At 45.1% G+C, this 24,196-nt stretch overlaps 1 protein-coding gene across 8 annotated transcripts in view; it reads right to left on the bottom strand.

Annotated features, from left to right (window-relative positions):
• Positions 1-1,603: 1,603 nt before the first annotated feature.
• KCNMA1 (potassium calcium-activated channel subfamily M alpha 1) overlaps positions 1,604-24,196 on the bottom strand; it is a 581,951-nt gene continuing 559,358 nt past the window's right edge. For 5 of the 8 annotated variants that reach the window (XM_077345959.1, XM_077345954.1, XM_077345958.1 and 2 more), the window contains one exon: positions 1,604-11,187. In XM_077345959.1, the coding sequence (XP_077202074.1) occupies positions 11,036-11,187 (152 nt within the window). In that variant the 3' untranslated portion in view covers positions 1,604-11,035. Of the gene's footprint in view, positions 11,191-24,196 lie in introns of all 8 variants that reach the window. The other 3 variants (XM_077345953.1, XM_077345957.1, XM_077345955.1) reach the window with 1 other exon arrangement.

The following is a 24,196-nucleotide window of genomic DNA, read 5'->3' as shown; positions in this document are numbered from 1 at the left end:
CTCTTAAACCTTCCTGCTGACTACTCCTTTTCTTCCTCCCTCTCTTGACTTGCATTTCCCCCAAGACTGTTTCCAAATCTGAATAAATCTGAATGTCAAGCAAGGCACACTTCCTTCTTCAAATCCTGATCTGAATCTGAATGTCAGGGCCCTGCACAGGCTTAGTTACTCATAGGAGCGTTTCTCGCCTCTCTGGAGGAGTGATTCGGTTTCTCTGTATTGCATTAGACCGCTGTCATTAAGGAGAGGGGTGTCATTTTGATGCGATCGGCGAGGCAGCCAAGTCTTTTGATGTTGAAAGATAGAACGGACATGGGCAAATTGTGCTCAGAGTGCGCTGCTATTGCAACCATTATTGCTGGCAATTATTTCGCCAAGTGACACATCTGATAAGAAGTCATCTGGGTTTTTGCAAAACACACAGACAGAGAGAGAGTTCGTGGCAGAAATGTGGTAGATTGGTTGAGTCTTTCTTGTAAGCAAACGGCTAACAAAATCCCATCAGTTTGAACTGCCTTTGTTCTTTCTTATGCTGTTTTCCATTGGTCTTTACACAATGTGTCTAAAGGTCAAGATTCTGTCTTTCCAGCAATGGATGACCTAACTTACCTGCACGTCATGAAGGGGAGGAAGATAAGCCAGCAGGAGAGATGAAGATGGCCAGGTGAAGCCTAGAGTATGCCTATGGTGTGGCAGCCAAAGCACCCTGGGCAACTTGGAGGATGCTGGTCAGCCAGCTTTTGACCCTCCTTTAGGTCCCTCAGTGGCAGGCAGATTCAGGAGGTTTGGGGCTTGCCAGGGTCACCCAGGGTTCAAGTGGCTCTAGTGCCACCTATTTGCCTGGCTACCATGCCCTGCCTGGCCTAACCCATGGGAACAGCAGCAACGGTATGAAACAGAAGCTCCTCCCCCGACACAAAGGTTGTTCATCTTGAAGGGGCTTCTGGGCTCTGCCTCTTTTCTGCTGCTACAGACTGACTAACATGGCTGCCCATCTTGATGTATCTCTAGGGATACTGCTGTGGGAGAGCTTCTACAATATGAAATATATCCTGAGACACAGGGTTGTTGTAAAGATTTCTGAAGAAATATATGTGATGCTCTTGGAACTCTTCCCAGAGTCCCAAACATTGGAATGGCTGCACCCGACTGAGATGTGATTAATTGTTCCATTCAATTGGCATCGATTTGGCCCTGATCTCATGCAACGAGGAGAGGGAGGGAAGGGGGGAACCCAAGGTCAAGGACAGAAAGCCAAGACAGAAAGGGTGAAGTTGTTGAAGGCCAAGGTCAAGGAGAGAAAGCCAAGACAGAAAGGGTGAAGTTGTTGAAGGCCAAGGTCAAGGACAGAAAGCCAAGATGGAAAGGGGAAGTTGTTGAAGGCCAAGGTCAAGGACATAAGGGGAAGTTGTTGAAGGCCAAGGACTAGGACAGAAAGCCAAGGGGAAGTTGTTGAAGAAGATGGGGGCACACAGAAATGGAAGGAAGCAATGGAAAGAGTGTTGATGGAAGTCCCTGTTCCCCAGATTCTCTGTCTTGGGATGTGTTTTGCACAGGGACACATAATGGAGGAAAAAAGAACACAAATCCACACCGCTCTCTCTCCTTGGTTTTTAGGACACAAATACATAAATTTTTAATCTGAGAAAAATACAAAATGAAACCATGTACAAGTTTATGTACAAACCCTTTTTACAAGACAATATATTTATCACTGGATATTACAGATGACAGAGTCAGGTAGATCATTTCTGAGCACCAGCTTTTGCTTTTGCTCTTTCCCTCGCCAGTCTTTGATCAAACAAAAGGAAACGGAAATGTTGACGCCACACTCCTTTTTCTTGATGAACTTTCGCCTTAATGTCCCAGGCTCTCAGCTGGCTCAGATCCCTTGAGAAGGGACACCCCCTTGTTTGTGTCACTGGCAGGTGAAGGGTGGGAACAGGCAGGCCACATTGGACCAGTCCAACAACCTCAACACTTTTGCCACTGAATTTTTACAAGTTGGTATTCTGAATCCTATCCCTGCTTTGGTTGCCTCCTAGATGGGTGGTGGCAACCTGAGAAAGGGCTTTCTCAGTCATGTCATGGCACCAAAACTTTGGAACTCTCTACTCAGGGAAATTCATCTGTTTCTAATAATTGATGCCCCCCCCAGCTAGTGGAGACTTCTTCGTTTTGCTTGGCATCCTACCCCCCACCAATGGTTATCATCCCACCTCCCTGGTGCTGGGGTTGTTTGTTCATGTGTTTGTTTTGAGTTATTTTATCATTTACAATTTAGTTTTATTGTTCAAATGTTTTAATTTTTTTTAATGTTCACTGTCAGGGGACCCTGGTTAGGTGGGGAAAGGCGAAAAAAGAAAAAAGAAAGAAAGAAAAGAGAGAGAGAGATGTTTTGAATAAATACATACAATGTGCTATTGCTATTTCAAGTGGGCCCGGGTTGCATTACAGAAGATAAAATGCTTAAAATCGCATTTTAAAGCCACCAAACATCGCCTTCGGAATATCTGGAAGAGTTACTGTTTGTGATCTAGTACTCTTGTTTAAAATTGTATTTCTAATTAGATGTGTTTCTATATGTTTCTTTCCCCTCCCTCCCCTGGCTTGGTTCGAAAAGCTTCTAGATGAGAAACTAATTGGGAATGGAAATTAACACAAGACAGGCAGCACATGAAGTGATAGCTGTAAAAAAATTCCTTTGCTTCACCAACCTGCTAGACACATGGATAAAGCATGCATTCCTATCAGGTTGTGATGTTTATGACTGCCCCAGGCCATAATAAGCAAATAAACAAAAGGCCCTACCAAAGGTCATGCAGCAGAAGCTGTCTAGTGAGGTCTTAGTGGGAGAATGCAAGCAACACTGCCAGAACAGATTTCATAAAAACGGGATATTTTGGGACTCTGTGATTTAAGGGTAGGTGCTTATGGAATGTATGGAAGCATGAACCCAATCTGGAAAGAAGGCTCTATGTATGGAAGCTAGATCATGCATCATTTGCATGAAGTCACCTGGACCTATTGATTGAATGTGAATTTTTGTTTCCAGGAATTCTGCAGTCAACTTATTGCCTGTGATTATGACTGGGTTAGAGATGTTGGGCTTTTCTGTACTCTTGTTTTCCTCACTTGTAAATTCCTCTTTCTTCAGGGAGAGGGTGTCCTATTCTCCCTATGTTTTGTTCCCTCAAGTGGTCAATTCATTATTACACCAGCTTATGTCCCAAAAATTACCCTGCAGATTTAACCTGAAGGTTTTTATGCCAGACATTCATCGATGTAATTTCAAATTGACCACTAGAGGGAGCAAAACACGTATAGAACAAACCCACCCCTGTCAAAGAAACAGGAATTTACAAGTGAGGAAAATGAGGTCGTGGAAAAGTCCATTAAGTTCTGTGTAACTACACAGTTCTGGCAACCTTGACCATGGTATGCCACAAAACGGAGCCCTTATCAAATGCTACTGTAGTAAGTTTTGCTAGAGGCAGTGCCTAGCTGTGGACTGTCCTGGGAAAGAATGGATAATGGATCACTGCAAATTTTTTGCTCATACCATATGATGATTTCTGCTGCATATTATTATTTTTTAAGCAGGGAAAGGAATTGACATGACTCCCCGATCCCCTTTGGCTTTTCCCCTTGGTTCCTCTAGAACAGTGGTTCCCAAACTTTTTCAGGCTGCCACCCTCTTGTCTCCCAAGCCACATCCCTTGTGTCCCCCCACACACATGAACACACACCTCTTTCCTGGCATTTGGTATACTGCCAATTCAAAACACATTATATTTTTGACACTTCTTTTTTGGTTGTTGTTCAATATATGGAAAAATATATAAATACTTTCTAAAAGTCATTTGTAAACGCCACTTTGGATCCTCACTGGGGAGAAAGATAGATGGAGGGGGGGGGAGAGAGAGAGAGAGAGGGGGGGCAATGGAAAATAAAATGGCCAGGAGCAAGCAAGAGAAGGCTTTTCCAGCCTCTCAAAGATGGAGGATTTTTGGTTAGGGTTGCTAATCCTGGTTTAAATCTTGGGTGGAACATGGGAAGGACAGAGACTGAGGAGGCAAAGGAGCTCAGCAGGAATGTGAAACCATTCAGCCCACCCTCTGAAGCAGTCATTTTCTTCAGGAAACTAAGTAGGTTTGGCCCTACTCAGGACTGGGATAGGAGATTACCAAGGAGGTTCAGGGTCACTACTAGACAGAGGCAGGCAATGGCAAGCCACTGTGGAATGTGTCTCACTGCTATTGGAACAATGACACTTGCTAGCCTTATGTCCTCAGATGAGTCTGTGAGCTTTTCTGCATCCTCATTTTCCTTGCTTGTGTATTCTTGCTGCGTAGTGGTTTTTCCCCTAGTCTGCACATGTTTTGCTCCCTCTAAATGTTGACCTTGTATTGCATCACTTTGTATTCGACATAAAAACCTGCAGTTTAAATCTGCAGGGAGACTTGCTGAATATAAGCTGGTGTAATAGTGAATCAAACACTAGAGGCAGCAAAACACATGCTGAATGGAGCCCTTCCCATCAAAGAAACTGGAATGCACATGTAAGGTAAATGAAAATGTGGAAAAGCCATATGATATGAAAATGTAATGTAAAGATCCTGAGGATTTAACTGGTGGTATTATAAGTGGTCCACTGACAGAATAAGATCCAGCTTGGAGTGCTGGGTTTGATTCTGTGCTCCCCCACATTCAGCCATCTGGGTGACCTTGGACTTGCTACAGCACTGATAAAGCTGTTCTAACCAGGCAGTAATATCAGGGCACTCTCAGCCCCACCTCCCTCACAGGGTGTCTGTTGTGGGGAGAGGAAGGTGATGTAAGATGCTTTGAGAATCCTTCTGGTAGAGAAAAGTGGCATATAAGAACCAACTCTTCTTCTATTTGACCAGTCAGTTAATTGGCATCCCAAGATGCCTATCATTCTAGCCTTAATTAATGCCCCATCTTTCTCCCTAGTGTGGATCCCAACAAGGTGTCCATAATTCTCCCCACCTATGTTTCCTCCTCATAACAATCCTGTGATGTAGGTTTTGCTGTATGCATTTAACTGGCCGCGCCCCCCCCCCACCCCCTCATAGAGCTTCCATGGCAAAATGGAGATTTGAAGCTCCCATATCCTAATCTGAAAATCTAACCACCACCACCACCCCACAGTTCTTTGACTGGAATTAGTTCTCTGGTTGGAATTAACACAGTGTAGGGTAAGAGTTTAGGATGGAAGAATCAATGTTTTGTGGACACACGGGTGGTTATTGTGACTGCATTTACATCACTGCAATTCTGAATAAAGACTCCACTAAACTCTTCAGATGTTAAGGTTTCAGCAGCATCTATGTTTCTCTAATTCTTTAAAATGGTATGGGAAAGGGGTTCCTTCCCCATGGCATGGCTTTTTTTAAAAGCACTTTTCCTTAGCTTAGTCTCGTTTAATTTATGGCCAACTTATTCATACTTTTACACTTTAAATCTACCTGGGAATATACAACACTGAATGCAGAGGGTCTTGTTTCTGATTGCACACACATACAATTGCATTGGTTCAATACTGGATTCATGGTGAACCCATGCTGGTTAATTGGTTGGAAATATACGGAAGCTTTAACACATCCTAGGGACAGCTTACAGAGCACAAAAGTGGCTCAGAGCATGAGGAATCAGTTCACAAGCCCTGGTTCCATCCATCCCATGGATTATCCCTCAACATCAGGGAAGGAAAAAATCACACCAGACTTGTGAATGTATGCTTTGCTATAGTTCGTGGTCAACAAAGGGCTCTCATAGCTTCCTTTTTGTCACTTGTGTGTCCCTATTACTTCAAGGTTGTTCATGCCGGGCATCATCTCAAACTGACCGCTAAAGAGAAGAGCCCTTCCCCAAAGCAGCAGGGACACACAAGTGATGAAAGTAAGATGGCTGCCTTTTGGTTACTCCTTTCGCTCAAAGGTAGTGTCTTCGTGGATGTGGCGTTCCTGATACTTTATATTACCTATTGGTGGAGTGCCCCAGATTTCTCCACTTGCAAAAACCACTAGTCAAATATTGGAAAAAAACCTAGAATTTTAGATTAAAGGGATCCAGAGATCATTGAAGTACTGGCTAAGGTATTATAAACAATATTAAGGGTAAATCGCTGATCTGAACCCATATTGGCTAAAAAGCAAACTACTGTGAACTTCATTGCAAACTTCACATCATAATATGACCACCTCATAATTTAGCACCTACCACTTTATAAATTACTGGAGTATATATTGCTTTAGGAGGCTTTGGGCTGATCCTGCATTGAGCAGGGGGTTAGACTAGATGGCCTGTATGGCCCCTTCCAACTCTATGATTCTATGATTCTATGATTATTTTCTTGTACTATTCTTGTTCTGTATTTGGTTGTGACACCGTCTACTGATGTAACAGAATAGATTTTTGCTATATATTCCCTGTCATGTAAGAAGATCATAGTCTGATGAAGAGTGCTTGCACTCGAAAGCTCATGCCCTGAATAAATTTTTATTGGTCTTAATGGTGCTCCTGGATTCTGATTTTATTGTATTTTTGTTCTACTGTTTCATTGTGTATTATGCCGATAAAATTATTCTGTATTCTGTTCTGAGAAGGTGAAAAGGCCCTAAGTGTGCTTGATGTTTCACTAAAGGGAAATTCATAATCATAGGTGCCTCCCCAGGAGCAACACTGGACCCCCACTGTGGTAATAGCAGCAAATAGAGCAGGAGGGACTGGAACAAGATCCACAAGTGCCTGGTTCTGTACCACTTGCTGCTGCTCAAAGGACTTCTTCCCTTCCCCTGCATCAAAGGCAAACACAGCAGGCCCTCCTCCCCCTGAATGCTGAACCCCCCCCCTCCTCTTTCCCCATGGAGCCATACTCTAATGCTCCAGCTGGTCTTGGCAAGGAAAGGGAAGAAGCCCTCCTGGCTCTCTGTGTGAATGAACCAATTGTGGATTTGACTGACAGCAATTCCTATGCTTGACCAGGGAACTGGAGGAGGTATTGTTCTGACTATCAGATGGGGATGGCTGTGGGTTTGATTTGGTTCTCTTCCCCAGGGCTACTTTGAACTTCATAAATTAAGATTCTTTGTCCAAGCAATCTTTACAATGTCATCATATGCAAGTTAATTCAGCCAGTACTAGACAGATATCCTTTCCTTTTTTCAAAGGAAAAGGTTAAGAAATTTCTAAATGATGAAAGCAGACAAATAACTCCACTGCCAAATTCTGTGATGCTGATATTAAATTGTGAAGTTTATATACAGCTCAGGAAGTATAACCCTCAATCTAAACTGAATTCTGTAATGAGCTGATGTTTTGGAAATGTTGTTTTAATGTTGTATTTTAACAACAATTAGGTTTTATATTTGATAATTTAAAGTTTTAAGTTTTTGTACCCAAATATTTTTGTATATTCCTGACATTCAAAATGTATGACCATAATTAAAATTGCTTGTTTGTTTGTCCAAGCAATCTAAATTCTGCACTAGAAAAGGCTGAAATTCACAATGTGCATCAGTTATACAAAGTGGGCCAAGTAGACCATTTCTCTTTCTCTTAGGCCAAGGATTCAAGAGTGTTTCCTTTCTTGCATAATTGACTTCCCCCCTCTCTTGATGAACAAGGAGCTATGCAGGGTGGTAACATTCTAATGATGAATTTTTGGAATTTTGCACATTCTTATTTTCCTCACTTGTAATTTCCTGTTTCTTGGGTGGGAGAGTTCTCTTCTCCTCATGTTTTTCTCCCTCTAGTGGCCAGTTCAATATTAAACCAGTTTATGTCCAGCATATCTCCCTGAAGATTTAACCTGCTGGTTTTTATGCTAGACATAAACATTGACCATCAGAGAAATCAAAACACTTGGGGAACAGAATCTACTCCCCCAAAAAACAGGAACTTAAAAGCAAGGGGGTGCAGAATGCATAAAGGCACCTGGGGAAGCAACTTTCTGCCCACTTTATTGACAGGTGAAATCTCAGCAGGTTTTGAACAGGATCTGGTAGAACAGTCCTTATATCACTGGAATAGCAGTTCTGTTGCCAAAGACGTGGACAATGTTGATCCCACCCCTTTGGAAAACTGTGACTTTTGTCCCTCCACTGCTCATGAGGATCCTTTTACCCATGGGAGAAAAATTTCAGTGGTCTGCAGAAGAGGAAAGGGCAGGAAATCTACACTTACGAAGGTCACTCTGTTAGTAGTATTTCAGATTCAATTCAGAGACCTTCTAGGCCATCTCTGCAGCCATAAGGCTTTGCCTTAGAAGTTAAATGAAAGCTTGGACTCTCAGGAAGTTGGGCATTTAACAGAGCATTCACTTCCCCATTTTGTTGCACCCAAAAGTTATGGCAGACACACAGTTCAGTCTTTACTGAATGCACTATCAAAAGAGGAGAGCAGTAAGAAACCACCCATTACAATTCCAATATGGAATCCTCTATGCATGAATGTATTAGTTAGCTATAGTATATATCTGGACTGCCCCCATACACATTTCTCAATTAAGAAATTGCAAGGAAGCATCACCTACTATTTAAGTGCAATATTTTAGCTTTACTGTTCAAAAATTGTTTTTGTTTTGTTTTATCTAAATGTGGCCTTTGAATGCAGTAGGATGAACTTCAAAAGAAAAGAGAGTTTCTTACTCTGTAGTAACTTCCTGTCCATTTTAGCTGAAATTAAATCAATTCCTTTAGCCCTGAGGCAGATGGGACTTTTGCATCTTGCAGTTCATGAATGAAAAAGGAGCGCAGACTGGGTAAAACCCACATTTCTCCCCACCCCCCGCCGCTAGTGAGGCTGCATCAGATATTCTCAGTGGATTGTGCCCTGTGAAGAAAGTTAAACAATCAAATACAAACTTCCCCAAAACTCCCGTTGGGTTGTCAGCAGTGATATCTTTCTATGGCTCACCATTGTTTTAGGTATTGTGATATGGCTAAACAAAACAGATTTGCTCTCTCTCTCTCTTTTAGGAAATTGGTGAAATAAGTACTTCTGAGAAACAATCCAATTTTTCCAAACTTTATATTCACATTTCTCTTTTTCCCCCCTCCTTGGTTTTGAATAGCTAATTCTACAAAACATTATGACAAAGTAGTCACAGTCCAAGAAGTCACTCTGCAGTAAAGCCTATTAGTTGTGAATATGAATATATTTGTTAACTGCAGCCTGTAGACAAACATTAAAGCTGAGATAAGTTTGAGCTTAAAATATTGGGTTATATAGTGGACACCTTTTATTTGCTCAGTGCTCATTTGATTCACTGATAGTACTCTAATGATAACAGTATCACAGAATGTTGAGATTTCAGCATTTGTACAACTTTGCACAATTACAAAGCCTGAAATTAGCTTGTGTGGTGGGACCCAAAGCCAACCATTTGCCTCTGCCCTGTTTTAGGAGACATCAGCCCCAGCGTGATAGAGACACAGTCGATCCTTTAAACCCAATAGGATATTTGCTCCATGGCGTTAGCTCCTCAGATGCTGGGGTGATGATATACTGTAGCAGAGATACGAAACATCACCTCCCCACCCCACCCACCCACCCCATAGCTAGGAAGCCTGATGGCCATTTTGTGAAAAACCTCTGACTGAGCAGGAGGCGGTCCTTCAAAAGGCCTTTTGTACATCACATGAAATACATTCATTGTTCTTGGTTTCCAAGTTGATGCTTTGTTTCGATGTTTCCTTTTTTGGTGGAGTCCCAAAAGCTTGGCAAATAAAAAGCAGATTTCTATCACATCAGAGAGAGAGAAAAAAACAAACAAATGGGAGAGACAGACATTAGGTGGCTATCGGACGGCACGAGCAGAGGCTGGACCAGACTTAGTTATTTGCATCACAGTTAGAGCTCACCTAAGATGCACTCGTCTTACGAACGAGGTGCTGGATTCAGCCTTCCATAGCACGAGGGCCAATGGTGCAAAGGGATGTGCAACTCCCTTTAGCACCTCTCAGAGCATTGTGGGAGAGGAATCCAGGCCTAACTCCAGCCATTTAAAAAAAATTGCATAAAATATCCTGATTATTTATTTTTTAGTGGTCTGAATCAAAGCCCTCTAAAGTCGGGTGCGGAACTTGGTGCTTTCACGGGTGACCTCTTTCCATTGTGCCTTGCTGCTGTCAACAGGAAGCAGAACATAAAAATAGCCTCAAATGTCTTTTTGGAAGGATCCAGGATTAGACCGTGGTCTAGGTGCTGCATTTGTTTTCTGCTAGTCTTTTACTACCTTGTTTTTGACGTTATATTTGTGACAAAGATGTTCGGTATGAACATCTGTAGCAGCGATGGTGGAAAACAGATAATTTGAAAGAATGTTAAATCTACAAAAATATGAATTTTCCCCACTTCTTTTTTTTTTTCTTTTCAAAATAAATATGCTTCAGTTTATTAAGAGCTGGTGTCAATGCTAAACAAAATACACATCTTCCAGGAAAGAAACATTCTATTAAACTCTTCTTTGTTTCTTCTGCTTCTTTGATTTACTAAAAATACATGGTGGACCTTCTAAAATACATTTTTAAATGTTTCTCTTAATTACATTTTTGTCCTTTGAGTTGTGACCATCATTCTCCTCAGACAAGGCAAGAAGGAGCAAGAATATATAACTTTTCTTCTTTTTTGTACCCCTCCCCCCCCTTTTTTTTTTTGCTGGAGTCTGGCCACATTTGCAGCTGTGCTGTTAAGGGAAAATACTTGACAATAAAATAAAGAAAAAATATATTTTCTTTCTAATAAATAAAAATAATTTAAAACGCTAGAGGCTATACATGACTGCTTGGATTATGTTCTTCTTCTTCTTTTAATCAGTGAGACAGTTTTCCAAAATACATGGAAGCCAAATATTAAAGGCAGACAAACAAAGATCTGTCTACTTTGCTCTCCAGCAAATTCCATCAGTGGTTGAGCATGAAAAGAATAATAAGTGTCATGTCACCATTCATGAGTCTGTCAGGCTTATTAAAAATATATATATATATAAGTTCTGGCCTTCCGTAAGTCAACATTCATCTTCAACTTCTCTGATTGGTGGTATCAGGCTGCTTGTAGACTTATACTGGTTGATCTGATTGGCCATGTGGGTACTCATTGGCTTGATTTGAATGTTTCTGGGATAGGCATTGTCCGGCTCATCTGTAAACCATTTCTTTTCTGCTGAAGAGCAAAAATGGGTGGAGAGAGAGAGAGAGACACAAGAAGGGAGGAGGGAAACAAAAAGTTTAATTAGTGTCCAGCCAAAAGCAGCGGAGAGAAGCGGGGTGGGGTGCAGGGACAACAACAGAGCAATCAATAGAAAGTGACTTGGAATGATGGCTTGCAGTGAAGGATAATAGATTCAATAGACCTGAAAATACTGATTTAGAAGAAGGTTGGACAAGTTTGGAGGAAAGGGGTTAAAGAGAACTTGGCTTGTGACTGATTGGTTAGTGAAAGACCCTTGAGAGGGGGGTGGCCAAAGAGCTCCTCTCAACATTGGAGTGGTTAGTGAAGCAATTAGTGATGAGGACATTTCAGAAGGTCCTGTTAGAGTTCAAATTAGAGCTCAAATGAATTTGCTGCCATGCATTCTCCTTGGGAATTAACATGATGACTGCTAGTCTTCCCTGAAAAATTGACAGCGGGGTGGTCTGCAGATCAGATCTTTATAGGCTGCCAACTGTGGGTTGGGAAATTCCTGGAAATTTGGGAGAGGAGCCTGGGGAAGGCAGGGCTTGGAGAGGGGAGGGACAGTTGCCATAGGTCTTACCCTCCAAGCAATAATTTCCTGCTCTGGTAGCCTGTAGATCAGTTGTAATTCTGGAAGATTTCCAAGTCATACCTGGAGGGTGGCAACCATTGATCTTTTCCCACAGCTGGAATCCAATATCTATGGTTGACATTTGATAGGGGGCACGTCATCGTGTCTAACAGTTGCTGGGTTTAGTTAGCTGTTTTGAAGTATTTTCATCTGTACTTGGCCCATAGCGTGCAAAGGTTTTTGAGAGATGAGAGATGATGGAGTGACACTAGGAAAGCACTGAGCACTGAACGGGGACAGTTCATGAGATTAGGAAGGGAGGACTGCCAAAGCCCAAAGCACACAAACCTTGCATCATAAGAAGGAAAGCTCTTTATGCCAATAAAGGTACTTTGAATCTGAATCTGAATAAGAAGGAAAGCACATTAAAAATATAAATTCAAATGGGAAATTTTGATTCAGCCTCTGAATGGCAACTCTGGAAAAAAGTATACTCGATAGTTTCAGCACATTCCGGATAACCTGGCTTTCATATTCCACCATTTCCTCCTGGAATAAGGTCATCATATTTTGAAGATCTGTTGCCAACTGTCCAGATACTTCCTCAAGGCCAGGGGGCAGCCGAGCTCCTCACCACAGAAGATGTTGGAACTATTCCCTTCCCATCTATTCAAACGTATCTTCAGGTCATTATTGATTGATTGATGTGGAACACATCTTATGCTGCATTTGGGGCTGGGGTGCAATGGAAGTCATAACGGGCATGACATCAGTCTGTCCCGCCCCCTGCCTGAGTGCGGCATAAGAGGCAGGGAGGTGGCCAATAGCAGTGGCCGCAGCAGTGCCACTGCCGCTGGCAGTGGCAGCTGTGGAAGCAGAGGCGGCACCCACAGTGGCAGTGGTCATGGCAAAAGAGGCAGCTGAGCGAGCAGGGCTCATTGCTAGGCCTGGACAGCCACCGCCCTGTCCATCCCACATCCACCCACACTTCTGGTAGGTGGTGACAGCAGTGGAGCAAGCCCTGGCCAGCTGCCACTTGTCTACTGATGTCATAGGAGGAATGGGTGCTGTGGCGGGCACGGCAAGGTGCTTAGCTCTGCTCACACAGCTGCCACTGCCACCCATCTTCTGCGGTCCTCCTGGCACGGCAGCCACCAACGACAGCCAGCTTCTTTCAGATTATGTGTTTCACGTAAATCTTTTAAAATCTGCTTATCAGATTATTTAATTATTTAATTTCTAATCAGCCACTCCTAGCCAGCTAGCCAGACCAGAACGTGATCTCCTTTTTCTCAGGTCTCTGTTTTATGTTCTACAGAGGTTTGGACACGGGAAAATGGGTAGGCCCCATTGTTTATGTGATGACCAAGTATGGCTGGGAGAGAATTCCTGTCGGTATCTAGCCCTGAGGAGGTTCTCGGTGCTCACAATAATTTTGCCGGTGTGGGATTCATCTGAATGACATGACTGGTTTGTAGAGGAAATTTGGCCAGGTTCTTCTGTAGATTAATTCAGAATTCTCTGTGAATATGTTGTTGTGGCAAATGCAACAGAGGGTTGGATCCATTTAGCTTTTCCACTGGTGAAAATGGGAGGAGGGAGACCCCTTTTGACAGATCAAAATGGCTATGTTGGTCTTAATGAGACCTACATAGACAAGGTGTATCTGTGTGGGATGGAAGGGGTGGGGGAGAAGCTCTCTAGACCTAACTTAGAGGCATGTTTGTGTTTCCTTGGCTGCCCCAGGAACACCCTGAGCCTCATCAGTGATTTGGCCAATGAACTAGACCCCAGAGATTCAGTCTTACTTTTCGTAGGCATTCTACTTTCATTTGTGTGCTCAAAAGAGCTAGGGCCCTAGGGGGATTTACTATTTCTTTTGGAAGCTATCTTATTAAACAAACTCTTAACTCAATATTTTGTATCTATTTATCTACCCTTGAGCCAAGTCTATATTCTTCCACTAGACATGATTTTGGGAGTAGCTCCTACTACGCTTGCTAACGAAGTTTGCCCTGATTTGAACAGATTGGCCGGTTGGAATTCATAACATTAAATCCTGCATAGCAAAGCTAACTGATTAAGTGCCTTAAATTATTCTTCCTGACAAAATGATAAAGTTACAATCTGTTCTGAGATGATCTATAGTTTGCCAGACTCCTACAGCTTTTTTTCTATATTCATTTATCTTCTCTCTCTCTCTCTCTCTCTCTCTCTCTCTCACACACACACACACACACACACACACACACACAGAGGGAGAGAGAGAGAGAGAGAGAGAGAGACTCCATCTATAGATCTTTTAAAGTCATCAGAATTCTTAATGAGGCTCTAAGGGAAAAGTCCCTTTTGGGCCAGTTTCAAAAAGCTTGTAGAGAAGATGGGGGAAGAAAATCTGGGAAATGTGTACACATCAAAATAATTTCAGCTCCATTTAAAAACCATTTAGCTCAAGTGTGACACCTGAACCATTATGCATTTGTGGAAACCAATTTTGTATGATCTACGATTAAGCTAACCTTTCAGGGAGGCATTAAAGTGTGATGGCTCTCTCATGATTTAAAAGCCTTGTGAGATCACACAAACAATTTCAACCCAGCGTTTACCCCCTTCAAATGCTTAGTATTTTAAATAATTTTGAGAGGAATCAAGAACTGTGAACTCCTAATCTCTGTCTCTTTGCTCGTGATCATTTGTCTGCCATGCCACCTTCTAAACTTCCCTTAACACCTGAGGAGAACTTGGGATGAGAGACACCAGAAGAGTCTGAAGAAGGAAATGCTGCCTCCCAAGCCAACAGGTGGAATCCAGAGTGTAAGAACCCCTAAACCGGCTCCATGGCACTGGCCATTTTAAGCTAGCCTATGAAAATTGACTCATCAGCTACATTTGTAGCCTAGGGAAAATGTGCATTTGGGGTCGGAGACCAGTGAAGATCTGCTTCCCAAGTCCTGCTCTCTGTGCCTTGACCTGTGAGGGTTGCCAGCTTTGAGTTGAGAAAACCTGGAGGTTTTGGGAGTGGAGTTGGGAGTGGGTGGGAATTGGAGTGGGGAGCGACCTCAGTAAAGTAAAATACTATGGTGTCCACCCTCCAAAGCAGACATTTCTCCAGGGGAACGGATCCCTTTAGCCTGAAGATGACCTGTCATTCTGGGGGGATCCCCTGGTCCCACCTAGGGACTGGCATCCGTAGCAGGGCGGGAAGTTGGGTTGCCAGCTATGGGTGAGAGTCTGACGACATACGTGCCTGTGAAGAACTCTGAGACATAATTGGAATTCTGATGAAGATTTATAATCTGAAAGCAGTGTTAACCGGAAGCTGTTTAATTCTAGACAAGCTAGTCATAAGGGAGTTATTGAGAAGCAGATGTCAAGAAAGAAACTTCTACTTAAACTCTTACTACTACAAAATAAACTTGGAACTTTCATTATACATTTGCCTCTCCTGGACTTCATGCTTAGCTATCCACCTGGAGGCTGGCAACCCTAACAGGGAGCAACCAGCGAGGGCCTTTTCCATCGTGGCCCCTCACCTGTGGAATTCTCTCCTCCTTGAGGCTTGCCTGACACCTATTTTACCTTCTCTTTAGTGCTAGGCCCACACATGTGGCTTTTCATTAAGGGGACTTTGAATTAAGCAGCAGAAATGCTGTCTGAAGCTGCCTGTCCATGAGGTTGGGAGTTCGATTCCAGCAGCCGGCTCAAGGTCGACTCAGCCTTCCATCCTTCCGAGGTCGGTAAAATGAGTACCCAGCTTGCTGGGGGGTAAACGGTAATGACTGGGGAAGGCACTAGCAAACCACCCCGTATTGAGTCTGCCATGAAAACGCTAGAGGGCGTCACCCCAAGGGTCAGACATGACTCGGTGCTTGCACAGGGGATACCTTTACCTATAAATATCCATGTTTTTATACCCTAGCTGTTTTTCGCCGGGTTTTAGTAGTATTTGATGGTTTATTCTGTTTTCTTGTGTAAGCTGCCTTGCTAGTGAGTAGGCTTGTGCGCTTTAGCCTACTAGGGAGTCCGCTAGGGAGATGGCAAGAGGGAAAACCCTCTAAAGAAATGCATCCCCCAAAGTGCTGCAGCAAGTCTTGTAGGGATACTATTAACCGCTCTTCCCTTCAAGGAAAAAATGAAATAATTTGCTCAAAGGAGTTGAACTTTAGGGACGCTCAAATCCTTCCAGGGACATCTTCCCTTGTATTTGATGCACAGTTTTTCCTGAGCAAGAACTATACCAGGGGTAGTCAAACTGCGGCCCTCCAGATGTCCATGGACTACAATTCCCAGGAGCCCCTGCCAGCGAATGCTGGCAGGGGCTCCTGGGAATTGTAGTCCATGGACATCTGGAGGGCCGCAGTTTGACTACCCCTGAACTATACAATCCACCACAAACTTTTCTACCACATTAACCCATTGGTCTGGAGATCGTCCCTTGCGTGGGATACACCCCTCAGAATTTTCCTTCCACTGGCTAACATTTTTCTTAGAAATCAGTGGCCTGCATAGTCCAACTAGCCCAATCCTGGCAAAGCTTTAATACATAATCCCCAAAATTCCTAGGGGCTACCTTTACTGTGTCCTCGTCTAGATAGCACAGGCTAGTTTGACCTTGCCTGATCTTAAAAGCTAAGTCTGGCTAGTGATTGGATGGGAGACCAGCAAGGAAGTCTAGGGTTGCTCCACAGAGGCAGGCAAGGGCAAGCCCCCTTTCCATGTCTTCTTTCCTGAATAGCTGAGCAGGGTTGGCATGATTAGCCCTCAGATGGGAGACCACTGAGGAAGTCCAGGGTGGCTATGCAGGGGCAAACCAGCTCTCTTGCCTTGCAAAACCCATTCTCCGAGGGCCGCCATGAATCTGCTGCAACATGACAGCACACCATGATTAAGAAACCAAAAAGCTGTTTTAGACCATCACAGCACTGGAGCCCAGGACTTTTAACAGTTACTTCGTAGAGAGACTTTTGAGTTGGGCCCTGAGTGATGCCCTCTGGCCCCAAAGTGCTGAGGGATGGTTTGCCAATGCCAGATGTCACTGCATTGTTGAAGCAGAGGGATTCACTCAACAAGCTGGGAAGGGGAACAGGAAGGAGACTCAGTGGGGATTAAAGCTTGGCTGGATAGTGCCCCTCTCAGTTCTAGAGGAATGAGTCAAGTGTGCATGGAACAGAACTGAAGAAGAGTTGGTTCTTATATGCCACTTTTCTCTACCCAAAGGAGTCTCAAAGTGGCTTACAGCCTCCTTCCCTTTCTTCTCCCCATAATAGACACCCTGTGAGGTGTGTGTGGCTGAGAGAGCGCTGATATCACTGCCCGGTCAGAACAGTTTTATCAGTGCCGTGGCGAGCCCAAGGTCACCCAGCTGGCTGCATGTGGGGGAGTGCAGAATCGAACCCGGCATGCCAGATTAGAAGTCCGCACTCCTAACCACTACACCAAACTGGAGACCAATCCAGAAGTGCTGTGTGACCAGAAATTATATCACCACCCACTTTAATAAGCAGACTCAAGGAGAACTGGGGGGGGGGGGAGAGGAGGTGGTTTAAGGTGGGACTAGGTGTGCAAGCTCCGTGGCCTCCCAGGCACAGAATCCATGAGAGAACTCACGCTCGAGAGGGGGAAGGGGGAAGCAAGGAAGCAGCCATCTCCCTGATTTGTGGCTGAGTCAATTAAGGAAGAAGGGGACAACTGCAGATCCCCTCTGGAGCTCCGATGCCCCCCTTCCTGGGATCCTTGGAGCCCTGGTTGGGAATTCCTGCTCCAAGGAGTTCAGATCTCCCTCCACTCGAGTTTATCCTCACAGCATCCCTGTGAGGGAGGTTAGGCTGAGAGGGAGGTTTGTCCAAGATCACCCAAGGAGCTTCACGTCTGGGTAAGGACCTGAAGGGGGGCTGGCTTTCCTAGTTCTGGTCCCTACTGTGTGTTACTGGCTTTCTTCAACACCGTGGTTTCCGAAAGGATGTTTTTGTCATGACAACAAAAAAATCTGTGTTTTTCTTTTTAAAAAATCTGCTGTGATCCCCATCAAGACAACTGATTACTTCGTAGGAGTCTTGTTTTAAATTAAAATGGCAGTGTTGTGGTGGGAGGGCACGCACAGTTAGCTTGCCTCCAATTCCCCCCTCCTGGCAAATATTAAACATCCCACCACCCCCACGCCTGTTTGTTTGGCAGGGAGTAGTTTTCTTGCAGTTGTTGGAACTCAAACTGCAGGGAGGTGAAATGGGTCTCATTATCTCTGAACTTCTGTGACTGTTCCCAACATGATTCCCCCCCCACCCCCCGCAAACATATTTTGCGGCATGAAATATTACCAGCTGGAGTTACATGCGGCTGCTAAATAAAGTTTCCAGCGTCCACAAAAGAGGAAATAGATACCTGCTCCCCTAGTTTGAGGCCCTCGGTTTTCTGGGGAGAGGGGAATGAGATGGCAAAGCTGTGTCACTGGCTTTCTTTTCACAAGTCTGGACTCTTTGCACAGAAAGTTGGGTGAGATGAGAGGGTTGCTTTTTACATCAAAAACAAGTTGATTTTAACATCCCAGATGTACAGAAAGAGGAATCATGGAGTTGGAAGGGACCTCCACGGCCATCTAGTCCAACCCCCTGCACAATGCAAGAAATTCAGAATTCAGAGAGCCAGTTTGGTGTAGTGGTTAGGAGTGCGGACTTCTAATCTGGCGTGCCGGGTTCGATTCTGTGCTCCCCCACATGCAGCCAGCTGGGTGACCTTGGGCTCGCCACGGCACTGATAAAACTGTTCTGACCGAGCAGTGATATCAGGGCTCTCTCAGCCTCACCCACCCCACAGGGTGTCTGTTGTGGGGAGAGGAATGGGAAGGCGACTGTAAGCCGCTTTGAGCCTCCTTCGGGTAGAGAAAAGCGGCATATAAGAACCAACTCTTCTTCTTCTTCTTCTACTTGCCCACCCACAGGGACCCCAATTTCATGCCAAGATGATGCCCCCCCCCCAAAAAAAAAAACAGAATTTCTGGCCAGTCTGGCCTGGAGAAAATTCATCTCCCAATTGGCATTCCCTGGGCATGCAAGAAAGGGCCACAAGAGCCAAGCACCGACAAAACCCTTCCTGCCCACCAACCCACTGTCATGTGCCATGTCAATCTCTCCTGTGTTTTCCTGGGCTGGAGTTCAGTTCCTCCCCTCCACCCCTCCCTCCTGTTTTCTTTGTATTTTCCCCACAGGCATAGTTCTGCTGATTCCTATGAAACACATATCACTATTTATGTCCTTGCTTTGAGGTGTAAACATCTGAGCTAGCTGCTAGGGGCAGCTGGGGCAATCTGGCTATGATGGGCAGACTGTTTGTCTCCAAGTATCCAAGTTTCACACCTTTGTTGATCAAACGTTTCTGTCTTGGGAACAGGTTTCCCTGGTGGGAACCCAAGTCTATGTAAGTCCCATTCTTTCCCTCACCCCCCATCTTCAGCAATTCCTGATTCTGTGAGTCCCGACTGATGCTTATTCCTAGAAAGTGCCTTCAATAAAGACTAACTTTAGCTGTATTCCGACCACCCGGGACTCTGCTGTGTTGGAATTGAGAGACTGTGCCTGGACTACATTTCTCAGTTTGTCAAAGACAGTTCAATACCCCGTAAACCCCTCTATATCCATTCACCTCTCAACCATGGAAGTGGTGATGGAGGTGGGTTCAGGGGAACAACTTTCCTATTCTAGTGATGGCTGAATCTCCCAGTGGCTCAAGGAGGAGCAGAAGGACTTCACATTGCCAAGAATTGGACGCAGTCAGGCCTCAGGTTGGCAGTCCACCATGCCAGTCAGCAGCCAGACTGGACTGGAAGTTCACCTGGTATTGGACAGTGTTGTAGCTCCCAGGCCAGAGGTCTCAGTGCCCATGGGAGATGGGTTGATTGCCCTCTGAGGGGGCTACATACAATTGTGGACCTAGGCCCCATGTAAGGGGCATGGCAGGGGAGTGGAACATGACCATGACTCATGAGGTCATGGCTCTCCAGAGTGGATATGCACTGTCCAGGGGGTTGGCCCCGTCCGAGTCCTGGTCAGAGAAAAACGTGTACTGGTGAGTGGCGTGATAGAGGACCCCCGGTGCATAGAGGCTGCGGGATTTGCAGCAGTTCTGTGCCATGGTGCCACCGGCCCAGGGTTATGTCCTGGGGATGGCAGCAGGGGGGTGACCAGCTGCGAATTCCACCCCAATTCTGATGGGTCTGTGGACAGACTGCCTTATTTCCTGGTCCAGGTGCCCAGTTTCATGCAGGACTGGGGGGCCATCTTTCACAATGAGGCCAAGGTGGTATGCATGCTGGGATATAACCTAAAGGGGGAAGCCAGAACCTCCATGAGTTGCAGGGGCCTGAACTTGTGAGCGTCCAACAGTTCCAGGATGCCCTGCAAGGACGCTTTCCATGAGCAGAAAGCCCGAGCTGAGCTGCAGCAGATGAGCCAACAAGGTTGCATCCTGGCACAATAGATCAGCATTCTCCACACCTTGTTCACCCAAGTCCGAGCGTCAACAAGGAAGGCAGGGGGCCAGAGTGGGTTCCAGTCACTACTCCTGCATGTCAAATGCAAACTGCTTTCGATCTCTTGCATTAAATACAAAATAAAGCAGATACTTCATCTTTCAAGTGCTGCTGCTTTAGCTCTAAAAGCATATGTTTACCAGCACTGGAATTTTCCTGTAGAACCCATTTCCATATCTAAGCCTGGTTTTCTCATTTTATTTACTGTTGAGAAAGCCCTGGAACATTCTTCAGGCTTTGATAAACCCCTGGAGGGGCACCATCATGCAAAATATGGTTGGGAAGCAGAGCTGTGTGCATGGCCACCTGGGGACCCTCCCCTTCCCACCCCCTCCAGGCCCACCATTGGCCATTTTGAGAGGGGGGAGCAGGTTGACATGATCGTATATGGTCATTGTTGTTGTTAGGTGCTAAGTCGTGTCCAGCTGTCATCGAAGCAACATTAAAAAAAAAATCTGCACGGCCAATCAAATCTTCATTAGTCAATCAGAAGTCCTACCTGGCCCCGCCCACTTCCTAAAAATACTTGGTGAGCACCAGAAAAGATGTTGGTGGATGCCAGCCGCTGTGCCCATGGGCATCGTTTTGCCATTTTTCAATGCCTGATTTAGGTATAAAACATTCCAGACTGGTCAACAGCATGAGCCGACCCCTAGTCGTTCCACAGGTGAATATGGCAGTTAATGAAGAATGAAAGAGAAGCTGGGCAAAGATTAGGCGTGCCCTAAGTTTGCTTTGACTTCTGCTGATGATGTTGGTCAAACTGGGGGTTGGAAGCATTTGTTTTTAGTTGCGAAGTCGTGTCTGACCCATCGCGACCCCATGGACAGTGATCCTTCAGGCCTTCCTGTCCTCTGCCATTCCCCGGAGCCCATTTAAGCTCGCACTGACTGCTTCAGTGACTCCATCCAGCCACCTCATTCTCTGTCATCCCCTTCTTCTTTTGCCCTCAATCGCTCCCAGCATTAGGCTCTTCTCCAGGGAGTCCTTCCTTCTCATGAGTATTTCAGTTTCATCTTCAGGATCTGGCCTTCTAAGGAGCAGTCAGGGCTGATCTCCTCTAGGACTGACCAGTTTGTTCGCCTTGCAGTCCAAGGGACTCGCACGAGTCTTCTTCAGCACCAGAGTTCAAAAGCCTCAGTTCTTTGACAATTCTTTGTATATGGTCATATCACCTGGTAACTATTTAACAAATTAAATATATAGATTTTGAAAAATTAACTCCCACCCATTCAGGAAACCCGCCCAGGGTTATCAAGGAACCCCAGGGTTTCACAAAACCCTGGTTGAGAAAGTCTGATCTAAGCAATAGAGAGCACTTTGTTCTTATTGTAGGTCATGCTATTTGCTCAGCTGTCAATAAATATTCAAACTGAGAAATGAATCCTGGCACTCTTGTAGTACAAGCTAGTTGTTAGTGGGTGGAATTTAGTTGGGGCATGGGGGGGAGGAAGCTCCAGGACACTCGCTAGAAATTCAAGGATCACCCCATTAAAAATAACACATGCTCCATCTCTAGCCTTTGTGGTTCTCCACCAGTCCATGGACCTTCCTTTCTAAGCCGGTAGCATTTTATGCAATCACATTTTCAAAATAATATACAGCTGGGAACACATCTGCCAGCCACAGTTCAGCTATCATTCACGGGGGGAGAATATGCATGAAAGATTAATGCTGAATTATGCCGTGCAGCTGTGCCCATCTGGCTCCTCATGGCAGAAGTCTGTCTAGAACAGGGGTAGTCAAACTGCGGCCCTCCAGATGTCCGTAGACGACAATTCCCACGAGCCCCTGCCAGCATTAGCTGGCAGGGGCTCATGGGAATTGTAGTCCACGGACATCTGGAGGGCCACAGTTTGACTACCCCTGGTCTAGAAGGTGGGACCATTTGCCTGCTTCCAACAGAAGTGGAAATGCCCCCAGCTAGCAAGGACAGCTCTAGGCTGGGAAATAGAAGAAGAGTTGGGAGGTCAGGGCATGGGAAGGGGAGGGGATTCAGAATGTTGAGAAAAGAAAGGGGTGGGAACAGCAGTGGTGCATGTCAAGAAGCAGACTTGCCCTGGAGTTCCGGAGCCACCAACATATGCCACTTTGACCTTCTTCATGTGTGTGTGTGGAGGTACTTCTCATGCTTGCAAACACTTTGAGTGAAGAGCATTCCTTCCCATTCAAGACTGCTCCTTCTTGAACCAAGTGTAGATAACTACATGTGCTTGTTAGGCCAGTTTTCAAGATATCATTGGTGTACCATTGCTACTGAGTGACTGTTAAAGATGGGCTAGCAGACTGGTTTTCTTATCCCTCCAATGCATTTGAATCTGGTCCTCCTTCCATCATGGAAGTCCGGTCAGTGTATGTCAGGCTCCAAGAAGGCCTCTCATCTAGATGCTCACAATACACATCTGCTTTGGTAAGACTGGGTTCTCTTGTATCCTCCAGCTTTGTCATGAGACCTTCTGAAGTCCATAATGACACATATGCACCCCTGACGGTCAACCCAATGGAAACCAATGACATTTGCTTCCAAGGACACGTGATCAGGGCAGGTTGGCTGGTGCAGGGGAAGGCAACAGGTATGAAACAGCACTGTTGCCTAGTTAGATCAGTACACAGAGCTGGAGGTAGCAGGTGGCAAACAACAGAAGGATAATCTGTAAAGCATATAGAAGCAACCATCCAGAGGCAACAGTAAGCGCCCAGTGAAACCCTTTCTGGCTGAATTTGGGACCCAAAAAGTCCCCCTATGCTAATTCCATATACTCATGATGTGGCCCCGTGGCCAGATATTCATACTAATTGTGAGAAGCACCATGTGTTTGAGAGGCTTTCACTTGGACGAGGGCAGGGAGCTGTTCCTGTTGGCAGCAGAGTACTCACAAGAATGGGTTTAAATTACAGGTGGGAAGGTACCAGCTGGATATAGGTAAAATCTTTTTTTACAGTCAGAATAGTTCAGCAGTGGAATGGACGGCCAAGGGAGATGGTGACCTCCCCCACACTAGCAGTCTTCAAGCAGTGGCTGGACAGATACTTATCCTGGATGCTTTAGGCTGATCCTGTATTGAGCAGGGGGTGAGACAAGATGGCCTGCATGGCCCTTTCCAGCTCTATGGTTCTAGCGAACCACATCTCAAATGTACAAAGTGCTACCTAAACCAAAGAGTTTTAATAATTACGGTTTGGGTGAGATACCACCAGAACAGGGGGCAGGAGGAGGGGAGGAAAGCATAGGTTTCCTATTCTTTTCTTTTGCACACAGTCTTCACATGTAGTTCACCTTGGCAGAGCTTTCAGGAATTATTTGCACTTGGACCCTGATCCAAAACCCAAGAATTTTCATATCAGTCAACACAGCCAGGACCACGCATACAATTTTTCCTTAAAGCAATCTACTAGTATACTGAAAACAGTGAAAAGATAGAAGATAGAACAGGGTAGAGTCCAGCAAGCTGTGCAGTGTTTCTCAGAAATATCTAGGAGGTTCCTGTGGCCAGAGTCCCACTGGAAATGGGAGCAAAGGGGTTTTCTAGACTGGGCCCTTAGGGGCTGAATTTTGGGGTAGCTTTCACTGAAAATTTCATTTAGGGACAGCATTTTCTACTCTGTCCCCCCTTCCCAACACCAAGGAATTGTCTTCTGTTGTATCTACCGCAACAAACAAATTATTGATTGTTCTCCCACGGCTCTCAAATTCAGGCAACAGCTGCTTTCCTATGGATATCCCTTCCTCGGTCAGAGGAAAAGAGGATATGGCAGTCACAGAAAAGCAGTTCTGGTGGCAAAGCAGCAGGTCTTCTCCTCCAGGCCCTCCTCAGAAAGGGTCTTTCTCTAAACAAATCGGCAGCGTGAAGTCAAGTCATTATCACTGTTATTGAGGAGACAACCGGGGATGGGTGTACAAA

This window comes from Paroedura picta, chromosome 7 (genome assembly GCF_049243985.1).
Source record: "Paroedura picta isolate Pp20150507F chromosome 7, Ppicta_v3.0, whole genome shotgun sequence".
Lineage (NCBI taxonomy): Eukaryota > Metazoa > Chordata > Lepidosauria > Squamata > Gekkonidae > Paroedura > Paroedura picta.
Note: the sequence above shows the minus strand (reverse complement) of the source record. Positions and strands in the feature narration are given on the sequence as shown.